The sequence below is a fragment of the Colletotrichum karsti genome (genome assembly GCF_011947395.1).
Source record: "Colletotrichum karsti strain CkLH20 chromosome Unknown Scaffold43, whole genome shotgun sequence".
In the NCBI taxonomy this organism is placed as follows: domain Eukaryota; kingdom Fungi; phylum Ascomycota; class Sordariomycetes; order Glomerellales; family Glomerellaceae; genus Colletotrichum; species Colletotrichum karsti.
The window spans coordinates 21,991-39,833 of NW_024065943.1; the positions used below are offsets into that span (position 1 = coordinate 21,991).

The 17,843-nt window shown below is 55.2% G+C and overlaps 4 protein-coding genes across 4 annotated transcripts; 2 read left to right on the forward strand and 2 right to left on the reverse strand.

Moving 5' to 3' along the window:
* Positions 1–989: 989 nt before the first annotated feature.
* Positions 990–3,385, reverse strand: CkaCkLH20_10807 (transmembrane amino acid transporter; the record flags this gene model as incomplete). Its single annotated transcript, XM_038893521.1, has 7 exons — positions 990–1,143; positions 1,202–1,596; positions 1,651–1,716; positions 1,771–1,931; positions 1,985–2,397; positions 2,449–3,138; positions 3,222–3,385. 7 exons carry the CDS (start codon positions 3,383–3,385, stop codon positions 990–992), a joined length of 2,043 nt encoding a protein of 680 aa, XP_038741070.1.
* A 2,433-nt stretch (positions 3,386–5,818) lies between these two features.
* CkaCkLH20_10808 (uncharacterized protein) lies at positions 5,819–6,725 on the forward strand (the record flags this gene model as incomplete). The annotated part of the gene is made up of 2 exons (XM_038893522.1): positions 5,819–6,225; positions 6,308–6,725. 2 exons carry the CDS (start codon positions 5,819–5,821, stop codon positions 6,723–6,725), a joined length of 825 nt encoding a protein of 274 aa, XP_038741071.1.
* Positions 6,726–7,007: 282 nt separating this feature from the next.
* CkaCkLH20_10809 (uncharacterized protein) lies at positions 7,008–9,039 on the reverse strand (the record flags this gene model as incomplete). Its single annotated transcript, XM_038893523.1, has 5 exons — positions 7,008–7,235; positions 7,291–7,758; positions 7,815–8,700; positions 8,769–8,850; positions 8,907–9,039. The coding sequence occupies 5 exons, from the start codon at positions 9,037–9,039 to the stop codon at positions 7,008–7,010; spliced, it is 1,797 nt and encodes a 598-aa protein (XP_038741072.1).
* Positions 9,040–16,048: 7,009 nt separating this feature from the next.
* Positions 16,049–17,208, forward strand: CkaCkLH20_10810 (c-5 sterol desaturase; the record flags this gene model as incomplete). Its single annotated transcript, XM_038893524.1, has 3 exons — positions 16,049–16,299; positions 16,359–16,940; positions 17,001–17,208. The coding sequence occupies 3 exons, from the start codon at positions 16,049–16,051 to the stop codon at positions 17,206–17,208; spliced, it is 1,041 nt and encodes a 346-aa protein (XP_038741073.1).
* Between the last annotated feature and the right edge of the window lie 635 nt (positions 17,209–17,843).

Sequence of the window (17,843 nt, forward strand, 5' to 3'; positions counted from 1 at the left end):
CCATACTGCAGTTTCGTGGATACCACCTCGCTAGAGCTAGATACGCGCCGCCGTCGATTCATGTAGTCAAGACGTCTTCTAACCTATAGGTTAACGATACTGCTAGGCGTCGGTGAGTACCTCGAAGTGTTCCTTGGACACTGTTGCTCGGGTCACAGCGAAGTGTGCCGTAAGGGAGTTAGCTTCCCTGTTGATTAACCTTCCTTTCTCCTCTGTGAGAGGTATGACTACGTTTCGTGGCCCGCGATTCTTGATCCGCATGGGTATATCCCCTTTGACTAGGCAGCAAGTTAGCAATGGTGAAATACGACCTGCCCGGTCTGGCGCCTCTCCCGTAGCAATGACGGTGACATGGGTTTGTGTATCGTCGCACCTGTCTGTACACGTTCCCTGGCAAGTGTTGCCAACCACGCGACAACTGAAGCCCGCAGCACAATCTCATGTTTTCGTCAGCCAGTCTGTCATTCCGACTATTGATTGTGATCTCTGCTATTGCCGATGCTGCCCTTGACCTAGTGTTCCTGCTGCGGCCATCATCCTCGGACCATTCCTCACGAGTAACCATGACTACGGCCACCGCAGCTCACGTGATGCGGAGCATAGATACACTCGTGGCGTTCGCCATGTTTCCATCCCCGAGAAGTCGGCAACGATGGCGGAGAGTCTTCCCCCAGCCGACCTGGATGAGCGCGTAGTGACATGACATGACACGTCCGCAGCTTGACCAATTCGACCAACTCAAAGTCACGCAAGTAAGGCTTCCATTTGCGAACATAGCAAGATCTCATGTATGGCATTACTGGCATCAACGCATGTCACCCGGAAAACGTAGATACACCCCCAACCAATACGATAACTATATGCATCATGCGTGGCAAAGAAGCACTTCACACCGGCATCGAGCCCAGATGCAACCGACGCCATGCAATAAACGATGGGTAGAGAGTACGCCATAGATGCAAAACCAACTCCATAGACGATCTGGATGATCACTCCGCGCCGATAAGACTCTTGGGAAGGAAGGCCCAAACCGTGCCCACCACCGACAAAGCGGTCGAGATGAGCATGAGGACGTAGCATAACAGCCTCTCTCGGGGGGTGATTTCCTTGTCGAACAGCTTGACGTAGAAAGCAAGAGGCAAGCTGAAGCTGGTCAGAGAAAAGGAGTCCGAAGAGGTCGGGGACGGATGTTTGGACTTACAGTACGCAAATGGTGAAGCACAAGGCGCTACCCATGAACGCCATGATGCTGTCGAAAGCTGGGAATACGATGGAGATGACGAGGAAGACAAAGATGGTGACTACTCTGATGGCAACCTTCATCACACCCCGAAACGTCGCGGATCGGCCAACCATGACCTGGTTGTCGGAGACCGCCTGCTGGTGGATGCCGGTCAACACCTCCAGTGTGGCAATGATGGGTCTGGCGTTGAGCGGGATCTTGGTCAGGGGAATAATGGCGATGAAGATGCACAGTAGGATGCTGAGGGCACGAGGGTAGCCGCTCGTTCGGAGAATGTTGGCAGTGATCTCATCCATGACATTGTCACCGTACATGAGGAGGCCTACGACAGCGGTGAAGGCGTCCAGGAGATACTGATCCCGAGTTAGTCCTAGACAAACAGCGCTGATATCACGAATGCTGCTTACCACCGACGAAAACACCGTCTTCACAGCCCTAGGATACTTGTGCGGATGCCGCATGTCCCTGTAAATCTAGTAGAATCGTCAGCAGAGCCACCAAAGACATAGGGGGAGTCATAGACTTACGTTGGGGAAAACGCTATGGCCGCCCCAGGGACTCATCAGTAGACCAAAGCTCAACGGCAAGGTGCCCCAGTTGGCTGGGAAGAGGTAGGTTGTCGCAGGCTGAATGAGTGAGCCGGGGGTGGTTGGCTTGATTAGACCATCGACAACCAAAATCAAGACGACTGTGCTGTGTGAGCCGGCGAATCGGGCCAGAGGGACGGTGAGTTGGACTTACTGCTCATGCAACACAGAATGCCAATGACGCTGGTGAAGCTCAGGAGTCGGAGAGGAAGGAAGTTCAGGGGCACCATGACCAAAGAACAGATGACCTTCCACGTGTTGACGCTCAGGAACCCCGGGAAAAGTAGAACCAGGGAATCGGCAAAAAGAACGATCAAAGCGACACACGCAGCCAACAACTCCATGGTAAACAGGATACTCGTGGCAATCCGTGCATTGCGACCATACGAGATGTACGCCAGATCGGAGAAGGTGATCAAGCTGGCGTCCAGGTCCATGCATTTCGCCAGCAGCTTCGCAGTGTAGGCAGTGACGGCGGCAGATCCGGCCAAAATGACCATACCGCAAATCCAGCCAGCGTACTTGACGCCCATGGGCAAGCTCAAGAGGCCCACGCCAATGAGCACGCTACGCTGCGTGTTAGATTTGTTCTTGATGGATCAGGAGGCGGATACGTACTTGATCGAGTTGAAGATGGTCTGTGGCAAAGTCGACTGGCCCTCTACGGTAAGAACGATCTTGCCGTCCTGCTCAACCTCCTTCACCAGAATGCGAGGGTGCTCTCCGTCCGGTACGTTCCCACCTGCTTGCTGTTGTTGGCGCCAGAGCTCGCCAGCCTGGGCCATGGACGGCGCGTCTACGTCGGATATCGTTCCGTATGTTTGGTATGAGCCGTAGCTCCCAAAGAGAGGCGGGGTAGCCAAGTGCGGCGCAACTGCGAAGATTGACTGTGACGGCCGGCGGCCGCTGCCGAAGCTAGATCGACGAAGGGCGCCCGACATTTCGTCGTCGACAGCCTTTCGTTCCCTGTCGCGGAAGTCCGTGTATGACGAGTTGTCCGCCGCAACAGAGGCAGAAGAACCATTCTGCTGCGAAGAGCTTGCGCCGTTTTCAGGCGTCGCCTCCAGGTGCTGTCTCAGCAACGAGGTTCTGGGGTGGGACTCGGGTTCGACATGGCTACGGGAGTAGTCGAGCGCTTCGGCCGACGAGGAGGCAATCGGGGCCTGGTCGGGGGCGAAAACAAAGGAGGGCCTCTGAGGAATAACTTCAGCGAAGCCTGCAGCACGCGCCCAGCTACGGGTGAAGGAGCGGATGCTGTTGACGCCGCCAATATCGGTAATAGCAGCGAGGTGTCGCGTTACTGAGGACCTGGGCGCGGGGAGTTAGCGAGGCGTCGCACGAGACCAACGATGGCAGCAACGGCCAACCGCAGAAACTTTTTGCAAACTCACCTTCGACGACGCAGACCGTGGTGACTGCTACCATAGCCATCCTCCTCGTCGTCGCCGAGGAGCGACTGGTCTTCAGCGACGGCGTTGGAGTCGATACTAACGGAGCGTTGGGGTGATGCGCCCCGTTCGTACTCATCCCACGTCGATGGGTTTCTCGAAGCCATGGATGGGTACGACTCGTCAAGCGCTGGAACACGCGTCGTGGGCAAAGTTGGGGTCTCGAGACAGTTGATCCAGACAACAGTACAGAAACGGTAGATGCGCAAGAAGAACACACAATAGAGTCGAGCGTCGCGCGGCCACGACTCTCTCTCTCTCTTTTTTTTTCCTGTGGTCTGCGCGGGCGTTCGGACGTATATAGCAGTTGGCGCTACGGACTGGCCGTGCCTTGCTTCCTACACAATAGGCAAAGGCGTGTATCGATAGCTCGCAAATCGACCTCTACCCCCCCTGGGCGGTCCAAGTGGAGACGAGTCGCGGGAGATTGAGATGGTGCTAGCGGAGTGGGCGTTCGGAGCCAGGTTGTCGCAGGTAACGGGTGATGTTCCAACTGGCCGCTCCACGTCGAGTGGATAGGAGGGCGGACGACAGAGATAACGGGTTCAGGTTACGTCGCGTGGTGAGGAGAGGAGAAGAGAGAAGAGAGGTTTTTACCAGTTCCTTCTTCGAAGCGTCGAGCGAGTGATGAAGAGAGAAGAGTCGCGGAGAGTTGCAGAGAAGTCGAGAGAATGTCGAGAGAAAACTTGAACATGGGCGGAAGCCAAGGAATCCCGATGGTGGGAGAAAAACGCCCCCCGACAGCCGACCTCGACCTGGTTTTTGAGTTGTGAGAGGCAGGGTGGAAAGACGCTGAGGGCGGAGACGGGAAAAGAAATCGGATTGCAGGGCGCAGTATCCGTTCCGTGGGAAGTCATGACTTTAAGAAGCCCACGGTATGCTTGTGATGGACGCTGGAAAGGTTAGGTCGGGTCATTGTTGTTCTCTAGTCATTGGCAGATCTCATAGTCCCATATCTATCGGAGCTACATGGCTAGGTAGCATTCCTAGGAAGTGATACGGCAACACACCCAAGTCAAAATCAGAACCGATAAACTCAGGTATCGACCGAGACAGAAGATGGTCGAAGCAAGGATGAAGACGGGGACAAGGGGCTGTGATCTACTACACTACGACGGCAAAGAACCTACCTAGGGTAAGGTCGGTAGGTAGGGTAAGGTAAGCGTATCTCAGCGACCGGACGACAGAGTTTGAAGAGTCAGCTGGTGTCCGTAAGGATGTGCAGTATCTGCATCTTGGTTTTGATGACGCCGTCTGCATCGTCAAAAGTTGGCTGTCTTATCGAGTCCTGGCTCGTGGTTGGACAATTGCCAGCCGTCCGCCCTGCAACTTGCAAGGCTTTGCAGCGGCCAGAACCACTGACCCCAGCACCCCCAGCTCCACTCCACTGCATGCCACCCGACCGCACCACCGTTTGCCCCAGCCATCCGTCCTTCCAGGTTTTCAAGCCGTCCTGAGGATATCCATGGATGTCCACGGGTATGCCTTCCTTTCCATCTCCTCACATCGGTTACGTAAGGTACCTTACGGAAGACGGTTTCTAATGGATATCGTCCTTCTTCTTGCACTGCGCCATTGCTCACTTCACTACAGAGGTACTGACTGCGTAGTAGCAAACGGGGGAGGGGTGTTCTTCCCGGTACTCCGCTATCCACCGCGACTTGCATAAAGCCTTCTTCCCCTCTTGTGTTGCCACGTGACACAATACGACATTCATTGCCGCTGAGACCTGTTTGTGCGGTGTAAGTGATGCCATCACGACTTGAAATGCCCCGAACTAATATGTGTCCAAAGCATGACAATTCTCGAATCCCTTGATCATTGGCTAGAGACTGAGGGATCATTCTGCGAACCATCCCGCACCAACTCACTATTCGCAAAAGTTTGCTCTGTTTCTTGGCTCGGGAATGCTCGAGCCTCGTGCTCACATGGTCGCGGTCTGGATAGTTACACAATAGTTCTTCCGTCTGAAGAGACTGCGAGCTGTAAATCAGGTCCAGAAATGTCGCAAATCGAGCCCCGTGACGCTACCTTACGCTAGTCCGATCGTCCAAGACGATCCATTTCGACCACAGACGGCCCGTCGCACGGTTCCCTCCTTTCTTTGTCTCGGCATCTGCCTTCTAAACCGCCGTTCGTCACCTCCAAAGGCTTCCATCTGCAATACATCGCTCAGTGGGAGGGAGACATGACTGGTTACGGATCATGGGAGAGGGCCGAAGGGGTCTTGTGTCGCTTGAGGCAGGACTAACCAGAATAGATTTTACTGGATCAAATCTAAACTCAAACACCTGTGCGAATAGGGAAAACCGTTGCTATCCCATCATTGCCGCATACCTATCTTAAAAAATACTCCTATCCTCTTCCCACGGTACCTTTAAGGACCTACGCACGCACCTTGCCTGACTGGCACCGTAGGCACCTGCAGCAAATCAAGAACGTAGGTAGTAACGTCAGATCCATTTCTGTCCAATCATCGCCTGTCTGCTAGCACGGACGCCGCATGCCCGCCATCTTTTTCCACACTCAACTCAATTGTCTTGAACGGCATTTCACCAAGCACCAAGGCAAAGCAAGGCAAGGCAAAGTTCAACTCGTTCGTCCGTTGCGATATGTTGCCAGCCGGCCCAGAGGTCGATCCATCCGACGGCCGCGGTCCAGACGAGCAAATTTCAAGCGCCCTGTCCCCCCTATTCCACATTCTCGACAGCTTCCATCACCGCAACAAAAATCAGCATCGCGTCGCTCACTGGTGGTCCCAGTTCGGCATCCTACGCCGCGCCGTGACGAGGCTTCACGACGCCTTCGTTGCCCGCCTCCGCACCACCCAGGCCCTGAGTTTCAAGAAGCAGAGACAGAAGCCGTCCAAAGCCAGACAGACACTTGATGAGGACATTGCCGTCAGGGTGAAAACCCTCGTCGATGCAACAATTCCGTCGTCTTTCTTGTAAGTCGAACTAACTCTCGGGTTCAGATCACCCTCACAACAATGGCAAAGTGCTGCCGTGCTCACGCTCATGACCGAACAGAACCTTCACACAATTGACTGCAGACAACCAACATGCCGCCCTTGGCTTGGTTCTCTTAGGCGTCCTGGCCAGCATAAACTCTGCAATCGCCCCCTTGGTGGCTCATCAGGATGAGCCTGGCCAAACCGCGCCTTCAACGTCTGTCCCGTTGGCTGGGTCGGCGAACGAAACCAAGAGGGATGCCCGCCCTGTGGATCTCGGTGTGGCCGTGCCCCGAGATCAGCTCCGTCTGGCTATCAACGCCGGATCTCGGCCGGAACCACAAGCCAAGGACACCAAAAAGCCGAAGAAGCGCAAGGTGACTACTCTCGTCGACGATGTGCCGACCACCAAAGACAACGGAAAGACAGAAAAGAAGCCCAAGAAAAAGTCGAAAAAGGGCGATGAATTTTCAGACCTGTTCAGCTCACTCATGTAGACTCAAATTCTTGAATTGCAACATCAGCAAAATTCATTATGCAAAACTTCAAATCTTTCATTAGCGACGGCTGTTTGCAACGATACCCCGAGATATTCCTGCCCATGCGCCCGTACTGTCCAGTCCGTCTGTTTGACCGATGGTCCCCAGGCAGGAATGGGGACAATGATAACCTCCTCATCCACTTGGCTTACCAAATCACCTTCGCATTTTACCATTTACTGGTATATGTGTTGTCTTTACCCACGGGCCTCCTCCACCGTTTGCAGTCCCGTCCGTTTCCTATTGAACGCTGCGGTATGACCAGATGCGAGCCCGCATGTCTCCGGAGCCGGTAGCGAAATAGCCACCCGTCGGACTCGGTGCGACTGAAATAACGGAGTTCTTGTGGCCCTGGAGCATGAGCTGCGTAGCTCCGGTGCGAGGGTCCCAGAATTGCACACCGCGGTCCTTGGAGCCAGACATGACCCAAGCAGCGTCAGGAGTGAGAGCAACAGAGAGAACAAAGTCCTAGAGCAGATTAGCACACAGCACAGTATCCAAACATCGACGTCACGCTACTCACCCTGTGGCCCTCGAAAGTCTTGACGCAGCGACCGCCCTTAGGGCCGGGGTTCGGCAGGCCTCGAGGCGTGCTGAGCTCCCACATCTTGATGGTCTTGTCCAGACTACCACTGACAAGATCCCTGCCATTGGGCGAAAATGCCACGCTGTAAACACTGTCCTTGTGGCCGTCGGGGCCCTCGAGACGCTCCAGCAGATAGCCCTGGTGAATGTCCCAAACGCGGACGCTCTTGTCCAAGGAGCCGGCGGCGACATACTTGGTATCGGGGGAGATGGCGACAGTGGTAACACCGTCCTCGATCGTGAGGGTGAGGGTGTTGGTGCCCTGCTCGATATCCCAAAGACGGACGGTTCTGTCCCCACTTCCGGAGGCAATCGTGCGACCGTCGCGGGCGAAGTCTAGAGAGTAAATGTCTTGCTCGTGACCGGAGAAGGTGTTCCGGATCTGCCTGGACTGAATATCCCAAACCTGGAAATTCGGTTAGCCTGCGCGTTGACGCTAGCGGGTGCGGTACCAAAACTCACTCTGATCAACTTGTCCTCGGCACCGGTAGCAAGATACTTGCCATCGGGGCTGAAGCAGACGCTCCTGATGTAGAGGTCGCCAGTGATGTCAACGCTGTCATCCTGGAGGACGCAGAGCTTCTCGCCAGACTGGACGTCGTAAATTTGGGCGGATCGGTTGCATCCGGTGGCGACGTATTTGCCGTCGTGGCTAAAGCGCACACAGCAGACAACGCTCTCGTGAGCAAGAGTGTGCACCAGATCGACGTCCAGCATGCGAGGAACGTGCTGGTTGAAGATGACAAACCAGTCGTGGCCAGACTTCTTGGAGTGAGGGGGTAGGCGATCGGGATCAAGGTCTCCAAGAGCGTTTCCCACCGGGGGAGCATGGGGGCCCCCCATGCGCGCGTGGTCGGGCGTCGGGTGGCTGACCTGGGGCGACTGCGTCGCACCGGGGAACGGGATCGGGGTGTTGATCTGGGGAGTAGCCGGGCCAACAGCGGCAGGCGGCCTACCGATCCCCCGTCTACCGGGGCCAGGCGACGCGGTGCTCTGAGGAGGTTGCGATGCGAGGCCGTTGGATACAGGGCCCTGGGGATATTGCTGAAAAGGAGGCTGTTGCGATTGCGGAGGAGGAGGGGGAGGCGGGACGGGCAGTCCGGGAGGGCCTTGAGCCATCTGATGCTGCGGTCCCATCTGCTGGTCCTGGGGCGGAGGAGGGGGGGGAGGGGCCAGCTGGCCCTGGCCGCCGCCGGTCATGATGCCGTTGAAGAGGCCATTGCCAGGCGCGATGGAGGGGGGCTGTTGCGACGGGCCGGCGTGAGGAGGAGGGCCGCCGATGCTGGGGGGCGCGTTTCCGCGAGCTCCCTCGAGTTGGCGACGGAGCATGGCAATTTCTTCCTCGTACCTGTTGGAAGACAGAAGTGTGAGCAATTTCGCGCCTTGTGATGAGGGGTTTCGCATTCGGTCGCGTACTTTTGCTTCAGATTCATCTGCGCCTGTTCCATCGCGTAAACCTTTTCTCTGACAAGCTGCATTTCCTGGACTTGAGCTTGGACTACGAGAAGGCTGTTAGAATGGTTTGCGGAGGGGTGTCGAGCGCATGTGTCTTACTCTGGTGCTCATATCCCTCAGTCGTGCGCATCTGCGAGTCGAATTCAGACCTGATCTGGTCGAGGAGCTCGTTGAGGCGGGCCGAGTTATTGGGGGGCACCGCGCCCATGGCGCGATGCGGATACATGGACATTGTTGGTGAAGATGGTGGATGCCGTCGGCCGCGTTCAGGTTGGTGATGATAGGATCGGGCGTCGACGATAGACTGGGCCGGTCGCGATCAGGTTGGTGACGATGATGGGAAGTGGTGGTCGAGGCTCGGAAAATTTGGGCGTCGCCGCAATGGGCCCCCTTCTGTACGGCGGCGGGTGCAGAAGCAAAGGCGCGGGTTACCTAAGATTGGGCAAGGTCTGGGGTTTTTCCAGACTGGCGTCGGCGGTAGACTCCAGTTAGGGAGACGCAGGTGGGCGCGCGATGCCGATGCCAATGCCGATGCCGTTACCGTCGGGGTTGGAAGTCGACGGGACGTCAAGGGGGTGGTGTTGAACTCGATTGATGGCGATGATGATGGTGATGCTGCGCGCTCGTGTCGAGGTTGTCACGGCGGATGGGGAGAGGGAGGAAAAGAGGAACAAAAAAAAAACAAGAAGAGGAAGAGAAGAAAAAGCTCGGGTCAGGAAGGAAAGACAGGAGCTGGAAGAGGCTGGCGAGTGGAAAGAGAGGAGAAAGCCCAGGCCAACGTACCAAGTATCGGTTGGAAAGAGAGAAGCAAAGGTGTGGGTGTGGTGTGTGCTGTGTGTAAGGTAGGTGGTATGGTGGCATCTGTGGTGTGCCTCCCGGTCCGGCTAGGTGCACAGGCAGAGGCAGGAAGCCACCTAAGGTACTGGACCTTAGGTAGAGACGGGGAGCCGCCTGCCCTGGCCCCTGGGGAGGAACTGCTCTGTGCCCGCCCAAGGTGGAACCAGGCGCACGCCAAGTGTTGGAAGTAGCCGGCGGAGTGAAACTACATGACGAGCGGGTCACTCGGTACAAGTGCAGACACTGACCGAACGCTCTCCTCGGGGTGCAATGAGCGTCAGTGGGGGTTGAAAAAGTCAGCGTCATTCGAGGTACCGACCGGGGTGAGGAAGCTGACGGATACAGGTACCTGCCGGGAGACAGCTACTCTCCCAGCATCAGGTCTGTGCGCTCTATTCTTTTTTGGAGGGCACCGGGGGGTTGAGCTGAGGTGGTTCCAAAATGTGGATCTCTACCGTCCATTCCCATGTGGCGCTTGATTTCTTCTAGAGTGAACCCAACCTAAGTTTCAATCTGGGTAGTGAGCGGGTCCTAGGCACGCAGCCGACGGCGACTCAGGGTTGCGGCAGGACGTGGACCAGGGCAGGGGTAAGGTACCTTACAGTGCATGTGGGGACTCGGTCGTCGGAGTGGGCCTTTCTTAGTGAGGTGGGGTTCATCGCTCCCGTACATGGACGTGAAGTGAGTGTATTCGTACCTTGCCTACCTACCTACCTACCTACCTTACGCGGTAAGGTACCATACCTTACTTTACGAATACCAACATCAGTAATAGTTGTTTACTGAGGCAGCTTTTATCTACTGTAGCTACCTACCTTACTATGTACCTCACCGGCTTTTTAAAGTCCTGCCCTGGCTTCTTGTCGCGTTCTAATAACCACAGTTGCTGTTTGCGGTTCTGATATCTCTTGGGTTCCCGGCCACTTCCGTCGATTCGCAACACAACATCTACACCATCAATTCGGTAACTCACTCTGCAGCATAAGAGATTCGTCAACCAAGACGGGAGCCATTTGTCAACAGCACCAGGCGGGCATGCGACATCGGGCGCTCTGAGAGTAAGAATAGCCTGTCAGACTCGAAATGGACGTCTGAGAACTGGCGTCTCAATGGCTGACCGGGCCTGCCTTTTGCCTTTGTGGCGCCGTGTCTTTGTCTCCCTTCCGATTGCATTATGCTAAGATAGATGACGAAGAGGCTCCCGACTTGCCAATTTCGTCGTTGGCAAATTCAAGCCCAAGTCGCTTTCTTGCATACATGTTACCGATGCTTGTTCCTCCTGGCTGCCCGCCCAAGAGAGCCCCACAGGAAACAGATGCACATGACTCCAAGGTAGGTAGGTATCTTACTGCAGCTACTATCGTCGCCCCCAAAGGCCGTTCGTAGTGAGTTTGCGGTAGCTGCGCACATCAATATCATCAACGGATGTCATGCCCGCAGTGGAAAGTCGAATCAACGTGCCGTAACACGTTATTGGCCAAGCATTGCCGGGATGACGGCGCAAATGGGCAATCATCGTGAAATGCAGCGGCGCAGCCTGCAGATGCATCCGACAGACACCTCGCACTCACGCACCGTGACACAAACCACACAGGGCGTTGAGAGGGAGGGTGTCTGACGGATACACTACTGCGGCACTGTACTATGTAGACTGATGAGGCTGCAGCATGCGTTAGGAGCAAGGAGTGGGCATTGATGTGGACGTACTATGTAGGCGTGGGCGTGGGCGTGGGCATGGGCGTGGACGTTTTGAGTTGGGGGTGATGGTTGAGACAGACAGAACAATCTGCTGGCAAGCACGCCGTACTACCTTACCTTACCTTACAGTAAGCTTGAGGCGAGGATGAGGGCTGAGCGGGTCGAGATCTGAGAGGAGAGTTATCCGTAGTTGGATTAGGTCGGATTGGGGGTGTGTGTCAAAGGGTAAGGGTACATGTGCTAGTAAGGGGCGATGTGATGGCAGGGTCAGGGTCAGGGTGAACCGTGAGAGTTCTGTGTCTGTGGTGGATCGTCTGGTCTGGTGTCCGCCGGCCAAGATGGAAACACGGGGGGAGAGTTTTGACGACGTCTGAGGTCTGAGAACCAGAGGAGCCTCGCCTCGCCTCGTCTACATTATTGCAGGTGGTTTTCACCCAAAAATGTTGCTGATGAGCGCGTGGTAAACATTAGAGGGAGTAGACGATGCTCGGTGAGAGCAAGAGGTGGGATAAGATAAGATGGAGATGCTAAAGCGATGGGAGTTAGCACGTACGTTATTAGATATTGGTCGTCGTTATTTCTTTTCCCCGATCGTATTGGCAGTCTATTACATAGGTACACATTATGTATCACAGGTCTATTCGTTTGTCTTCTTACTACGGTAGCTTAACCAGAAGATCAAGAGATGGTAAGGTAAGCTGTATAACACAACAGATGCCAACAATAGACGCAGCTGCAATCGCATTTCAGCGCCAGAAGGGAGAAGGGGAGGGGGAAAAAACATTCTTGCATGCATTGGCCGCACACCATGCCGTGCCATGCCATGCAGTGTCTGCACCACCCACCAACACCCACACTTGGCTGTAAACTTCAGAGCTGCCGTCGACTTAGGTGACTGCGGATACGTGGGGTATTCGGAGCTGCAACAGAGGACGAGGACCTACGGATACCTACGGATGGATATTCCACACCACCACTTGACGACACTTTCTTTTCCTCACCTTTTCTTTCTTGTGTTCTTGCTCAGGTTGTTCCGGGATACGCGCCCACGCCCAATCCGGCTCTTCGGCATCGACGGGATCAGAGACGAGCTCCGAGTGCAACACATCTCACCCTCGATGTGCGAATCTAAACAAACACCCCGTGAAGCGAAGCTGCGACCAACCCCTCTCCCTCTCAACGGCACCTGAACTTGTTTGACCTTGACAGTCCGGTCCGGCAAATGCGGAGCGACTTTGACTTTTATCTTGAGTGTCAAAGTCAGGAAGAACCCGAAGACGGGTCGGGCACTGGCACTGGCACTGGCACATAGTATTTCGGTCGAGTGTGGCCCCGTCCAATGTCTATTCGTACAAGGTTCCAACGCTCCGATCTGGCATTTCACCACGCGGAGCTTATTTCAGACGCACCACCTGCAGATCATCATGACGGAAGCCTACAGAGTATAGGTAAGATGGGGATGAAGACTTTGCGGGTGAAAGGACTGACTGCCCTCGGCTTCGTCATCATACTTGTCCCTTCCATCAGCTGACGGCTCGGCGAAGCAGGGACACTGGAGGAATAAGGCGCGTTCGGGTCACAGTAAGGTACTTCGTATTCGAACTACCTTACCTACCTTAGTAGGTTGCCCTACCTAGCGTTAAAGACTGAGGTGTGGGTGGTGGGTTAGGTGAATTGGACCACGACGCAAACCCTTTGTGATTGCTGAGGTAATCAACACACAAGATAAGCACTCTGCATCAGGCCCGTACCTTGGTACCTGTCTAAGGTACTGAAGCTTCCTGATGGAATGGAACTGGACGTGTCAGAGCAGACACCGGTCATACGCCGGGGCTGTGCAGATACCCATTGGGGTCGGCTGGGTGAGACTCTCTACACTCACCTCAAGGCAAGGTACCTAATCCATCCACTGGGACCTTTTGGATAGAGCAGCGTCTTTTTGCTTAAAGTTGACCTTATTCGCAACGGCCCTCCCACCCTACCTTGTGCCCGTATTCCAATGCGTGGGGTTGGCGAGAGTCGAGTGCAGCGGGTAGATGGTGATCGCGATTCCAAGGAAGACAAGCCATCTTTGTGGAGGTCGGCATGTTTTTGACATGGGACGATTCGGCTCGAGGGATTTGAGAGAAACTTGGAACGTCCAAGGCCAACCAAGCCCGCCTGTGAAGAACCAAGCGGCCAGACACGGCTCGTTTCAACGTCTTTTGAAAACGTTCTAGATGTCGCTTGCGGGTGTACTGCGTGGTGAAGTAGCATACGTGCCGGCGTGTCGGGGGGCGGCGCAGGTTCCAAGATCAGCATGGAGATGCAGGGTAACCTTGGTAGGAAACATTCTTTTCTGATTCTACGGTGAGATCTGTCGTTGTCGCGTAGGTCCCGTGTTCCATGGTCGTGCCGTGCGTGGGTGGGAAATCTCCGCCATGTCCGACCGAGAACCCACTGGACCCGACCTGCAGAGTGCCTGCCCTACAGACGCCGAGAGGGAATGCCCGACTTTTTAAGGGATTTGGAGGACGGGCCATCGATCATGCAGATGCAGGTCTGTCAGCGCTGCCGCAAATCACGACCGAAGTCGGTCCATCTTCCTCGGTATCCGCAAGGTAGCTAGCTGGAACGAGTGGACCTAGCAGCCGGTAACCACGACTTCCGAAGCAGAAAAGTCACGTCACTCCATGGTCCATACATGGTACAGCACTTCGTAGTTGGTAGCCCAGCTGTATCCGAAGTGGCCGGTGGCCGTGGCCGTGGCCGACGCGCCGCGCGGCACTGATTCCGGATGGCCGAGCAATAAGATGCTCACCTTGAAGCTCATGCTCGGGGTCGGTGTGTTCCATTGGGGCCAACCTAGCCTAGGACCAAACGGAAGGCAAGTGACAGCAACCGGCGTGGTTGATGCCGATGGTCAGGCTATCCGTATTGGTCGCCGCTAAGGAACTGCACACGAGTTGGTTGTGGAGGAGGCGAGGTATTCTGTATCAGGCCATCATAGCCGATTTGCTTGTGAGCTGATGGGAGAAACCTTCCAACCCGAATACGAAACCAAACGTGTCCCCCATCCACATCGATGGCGCGAATCTACTTGTCAGAACCTATCAAAGCACAATTGAAAAAAGATGGCGGTCTTCCCAGGGGAAGGCACCAATCAAAGGGGCCAATGGCTTTACGCCGTCCCTCCATCACGTTGAACATTGAACCTCTTCCCCCCCAAAAAAGGGATCCAGGACCAGATCCATCTCCCGGCCCCGGAACTCCATGATTGGCATCATGCCATCCGGTACCCGAGTAACAGCTGGAGCAAAACGGAAACGTGCCATAACAAGATTGCCCTCAGGCGGCGTCGTGTGATTGCTGCTGAAGATGATGGTCGGTGTGGTGTTTGTTGCGGGAGAGTCCGGGGGCCTGGATTGGAGGTTCGAACAAGTTGAGAGAAATGATTCAGATTGGTTTGCAGGTTACGGATACCTTACCTACCTCACCTCAGGTACGGTCATTCGGGGGGAGGAAATAAAAGAAGACCTACTCCCGCTCCCGCCACCCGTCCGTCGTCATGCTGTTGGAAGCTTGTTCGGCCGTGTGAGTTAAGCAACCACCTCACCTCACCTCATCTCAATTCCTTTTTTCCATCGTGCATACCTACCTACCTAGTACGGCGGGATTGTCATCTCACCTCCAGCTATCTTCAAACCTTAGCCCGAGGTACCCTGATCTTTTCCTGTACCCGTCTGTGCCTTGCGCTTGCGGAGGACTGGACTGGACACAACCACACCATACCTACCATACTTCAGTACGCCAAACATACTTTTTTTGGTTTTACCGAATCGAAGGGACCTGCCATTGACATTGGCATTGACATTGGCATATTCCAATCTTCGTCCAGTCAGAGCAGAACGCCTCGCTTGGCCTTGGCCCTTCCTGAGGTATTCCCATCCCTCATTATCCAAACTCCAGTCACCCCGAACTTCTCGAAGGAATCGCCGACCTCCCCGTCTCCGTCTCCGTCATCGTCATCACCGGCACCCCTTTCTTCCTCTTCGCCCCATCCTTTTCCACCTCCACCTTACCGCACCGATACTGCCACCATCCATCCAGTCCAGTGTCCTCCTCGGGGTCGTCGTAAAGCCCCCCGCCGTCTGCTGCCACGACTTATCCGCGACTTACAGCACAATCCTTACCTCTCTACCTTAGTGCAGAGGTGCCAGACACCGCCGATCCCGCCCCTGGTTGGTTTTGCCCGGGCACCTCGCAGTCGCAGTCGCAGCCGCAGCCGCAGCCCAGCAGCGACGACGGTGAACCTGGCAGTCCCATTTAGAGGCAAATTGCTCTCCCCTCTTGTGGCCCCAGAATTTTTTTTCAACCAAAAACGTCCGATAAGATCTCTCGGAGCCAACGATATTCCCGAGCTCCCTCCACCCCCCGGCTCAGGTCACCTCCCGTCGTCTTGCGTCTCGACCTAATATTCCGTACCGCGATTTTTTGTTTGCGCTGCCACCTTCTCTCCTGTCCTGCTCGCCTACCACTTACAAATTCGTTTCGCGCTCCTCCTTTCCGCCTCCCCTTCGATCCTCCTTTTACCCTCTTTCTCTCCCCCCCTCTGTCCCTCTGTATCTCTTTCTCTCTCTGCCGTCACCACAACACCGGCAACTCGTCGCATCTCCAACCCGGACCTCGAACCTCCCTCCAACCCAAAAGCCGACTGTCTCGTCACCATGGATATCGTTCTCGAGGTGATCGACACCTACGTCGGCGACAAGCTCTGGGCTTCGCTGCTGCCCGCCGGCGCCGCCCCTTACGACTTCCCCCACACTGCTGCCAACGCCACGGCGCAACCGCTTTCGACATGGCAGTACAAGCCCGCGACTCACTGGCTCTATCTTGAGCCTTCCGAGGCCGCCTACATGAGCGCCTGGCCTCGAGACAACATCTTTCGCCAGTTCACTTCTCTTTTCCTCGTCACCTGGTACGTCCGGAGCGCACTCCTGACTCGTCTCGTCCGATCACTAACAGCAATCATCCTAGGATCTTCGGTCTGCTCAACTACTTCGTCTTCGCTACCCTCTCTTACATCTTCATCTTCGACAAGAAGACGTTCAACCACCCCAAGTTCCTCAAGAACCAGATCCGCCTCGAGATGAAGCAGGCCAACCAGGCCATGCCCATCATGTCCCTGTGCACCGCTCTCACCTTCGTCGCCGAGGTTCGCGGCTACTGCAAGCTCTACGACACCACCGAGGAGGGCCCTGGCCGCTGGTACGACTGGGCTCAGTTCCCGCTCTTCATCCTCTTCACCGACCTTTGCATCTACTGGATTCACCGATGGCTGCACCTGCCCTCCGTCTACAAGCACCTCCACAAGCCTCACCACAAGTGGATCATGCCCTCTCCTTACGCCAGTCACGCCTTCCACCCCCTCGACGGTTTCGCCCAGTCTATTCCGTACCACGTCTACCCCATGCTGTTCCCCCTGAACAAGATGGCCTACGTCGCTCTCTTCATGTTCATCAACTTCTGGACCATTCTCATCCACGACGGAGAGTACATTACCGACAACCCGATCATCAACGGCTCCGCATGCCACACTGCTCACCACCTGTACTTTAAGTGAGTCCGACCCTCCGCGAGCGTGAAGACGTTTGGCGATTGCTAACTCGGTGTCCGCAGCTACAACTACGGCCAGTTCACCACGCTCTGGGACCGTCTTGGTGGCAGCTATCGCAAGCCTGATCTGGCTTGGTTCAACAAGCAGACCAAGATGTCGCAGGAGACCTGGAAGGCCGGCATCAAGGACATGGAGAAGATCCAGAAACAAGTCGAGGGAGACGACGACCGCCAGTACGGAGCGGACGTCGACCAGAAGAAGAAGAACTGAGAGCAGACGTGCTCTCGACAGCAGGAGCCCCCTCGCGGGACCCCGCTCACACAAACTCTCCGGCGCTGGCAACGGCTGCCCATGACTGCATTATAAACGCTTGTAATACCTGGACGTTGCCAGACTTTCGACTGTACATATGGAAATCAGCACTCTCTGATGTTGAGAAAAAGTTGGATCAAGACGATGAAATGACTGGACTCGCTCGGGCAAGCACGCCCACGATGACCTGGCATCTAGTGAATGCGCCGTGTCGAGTCCTCAGTATAATAACTAGTAGCGTAGTCCGATTCCCATCTTACCATGGACGGTTTTGGATACCAATCAAATATTGATGTGAGGGAGTATGAAATGTTGGGAACGTCATGAGAGGCACCACGTGGATCATGCAGGTGTGTGCTGTTGGCAGAGTTGAGGACAAAATCAGAAATGACATTGAAAGCGATTGACACGCGCTTTGCATGTGACGCTATGAACGGACTAACAAGTTTGACGCTACGAACGAAGCCCATGCGCGCCTCTCGAGTTCCACTCGAGAAATTCCAAAGACATGGGGAATATAAAAATGTGGAAAGCCTTGAACTCCTCATCTCTCCAAACCCGCGGGATATAGTAGTAAAGACATGCAAGCGATC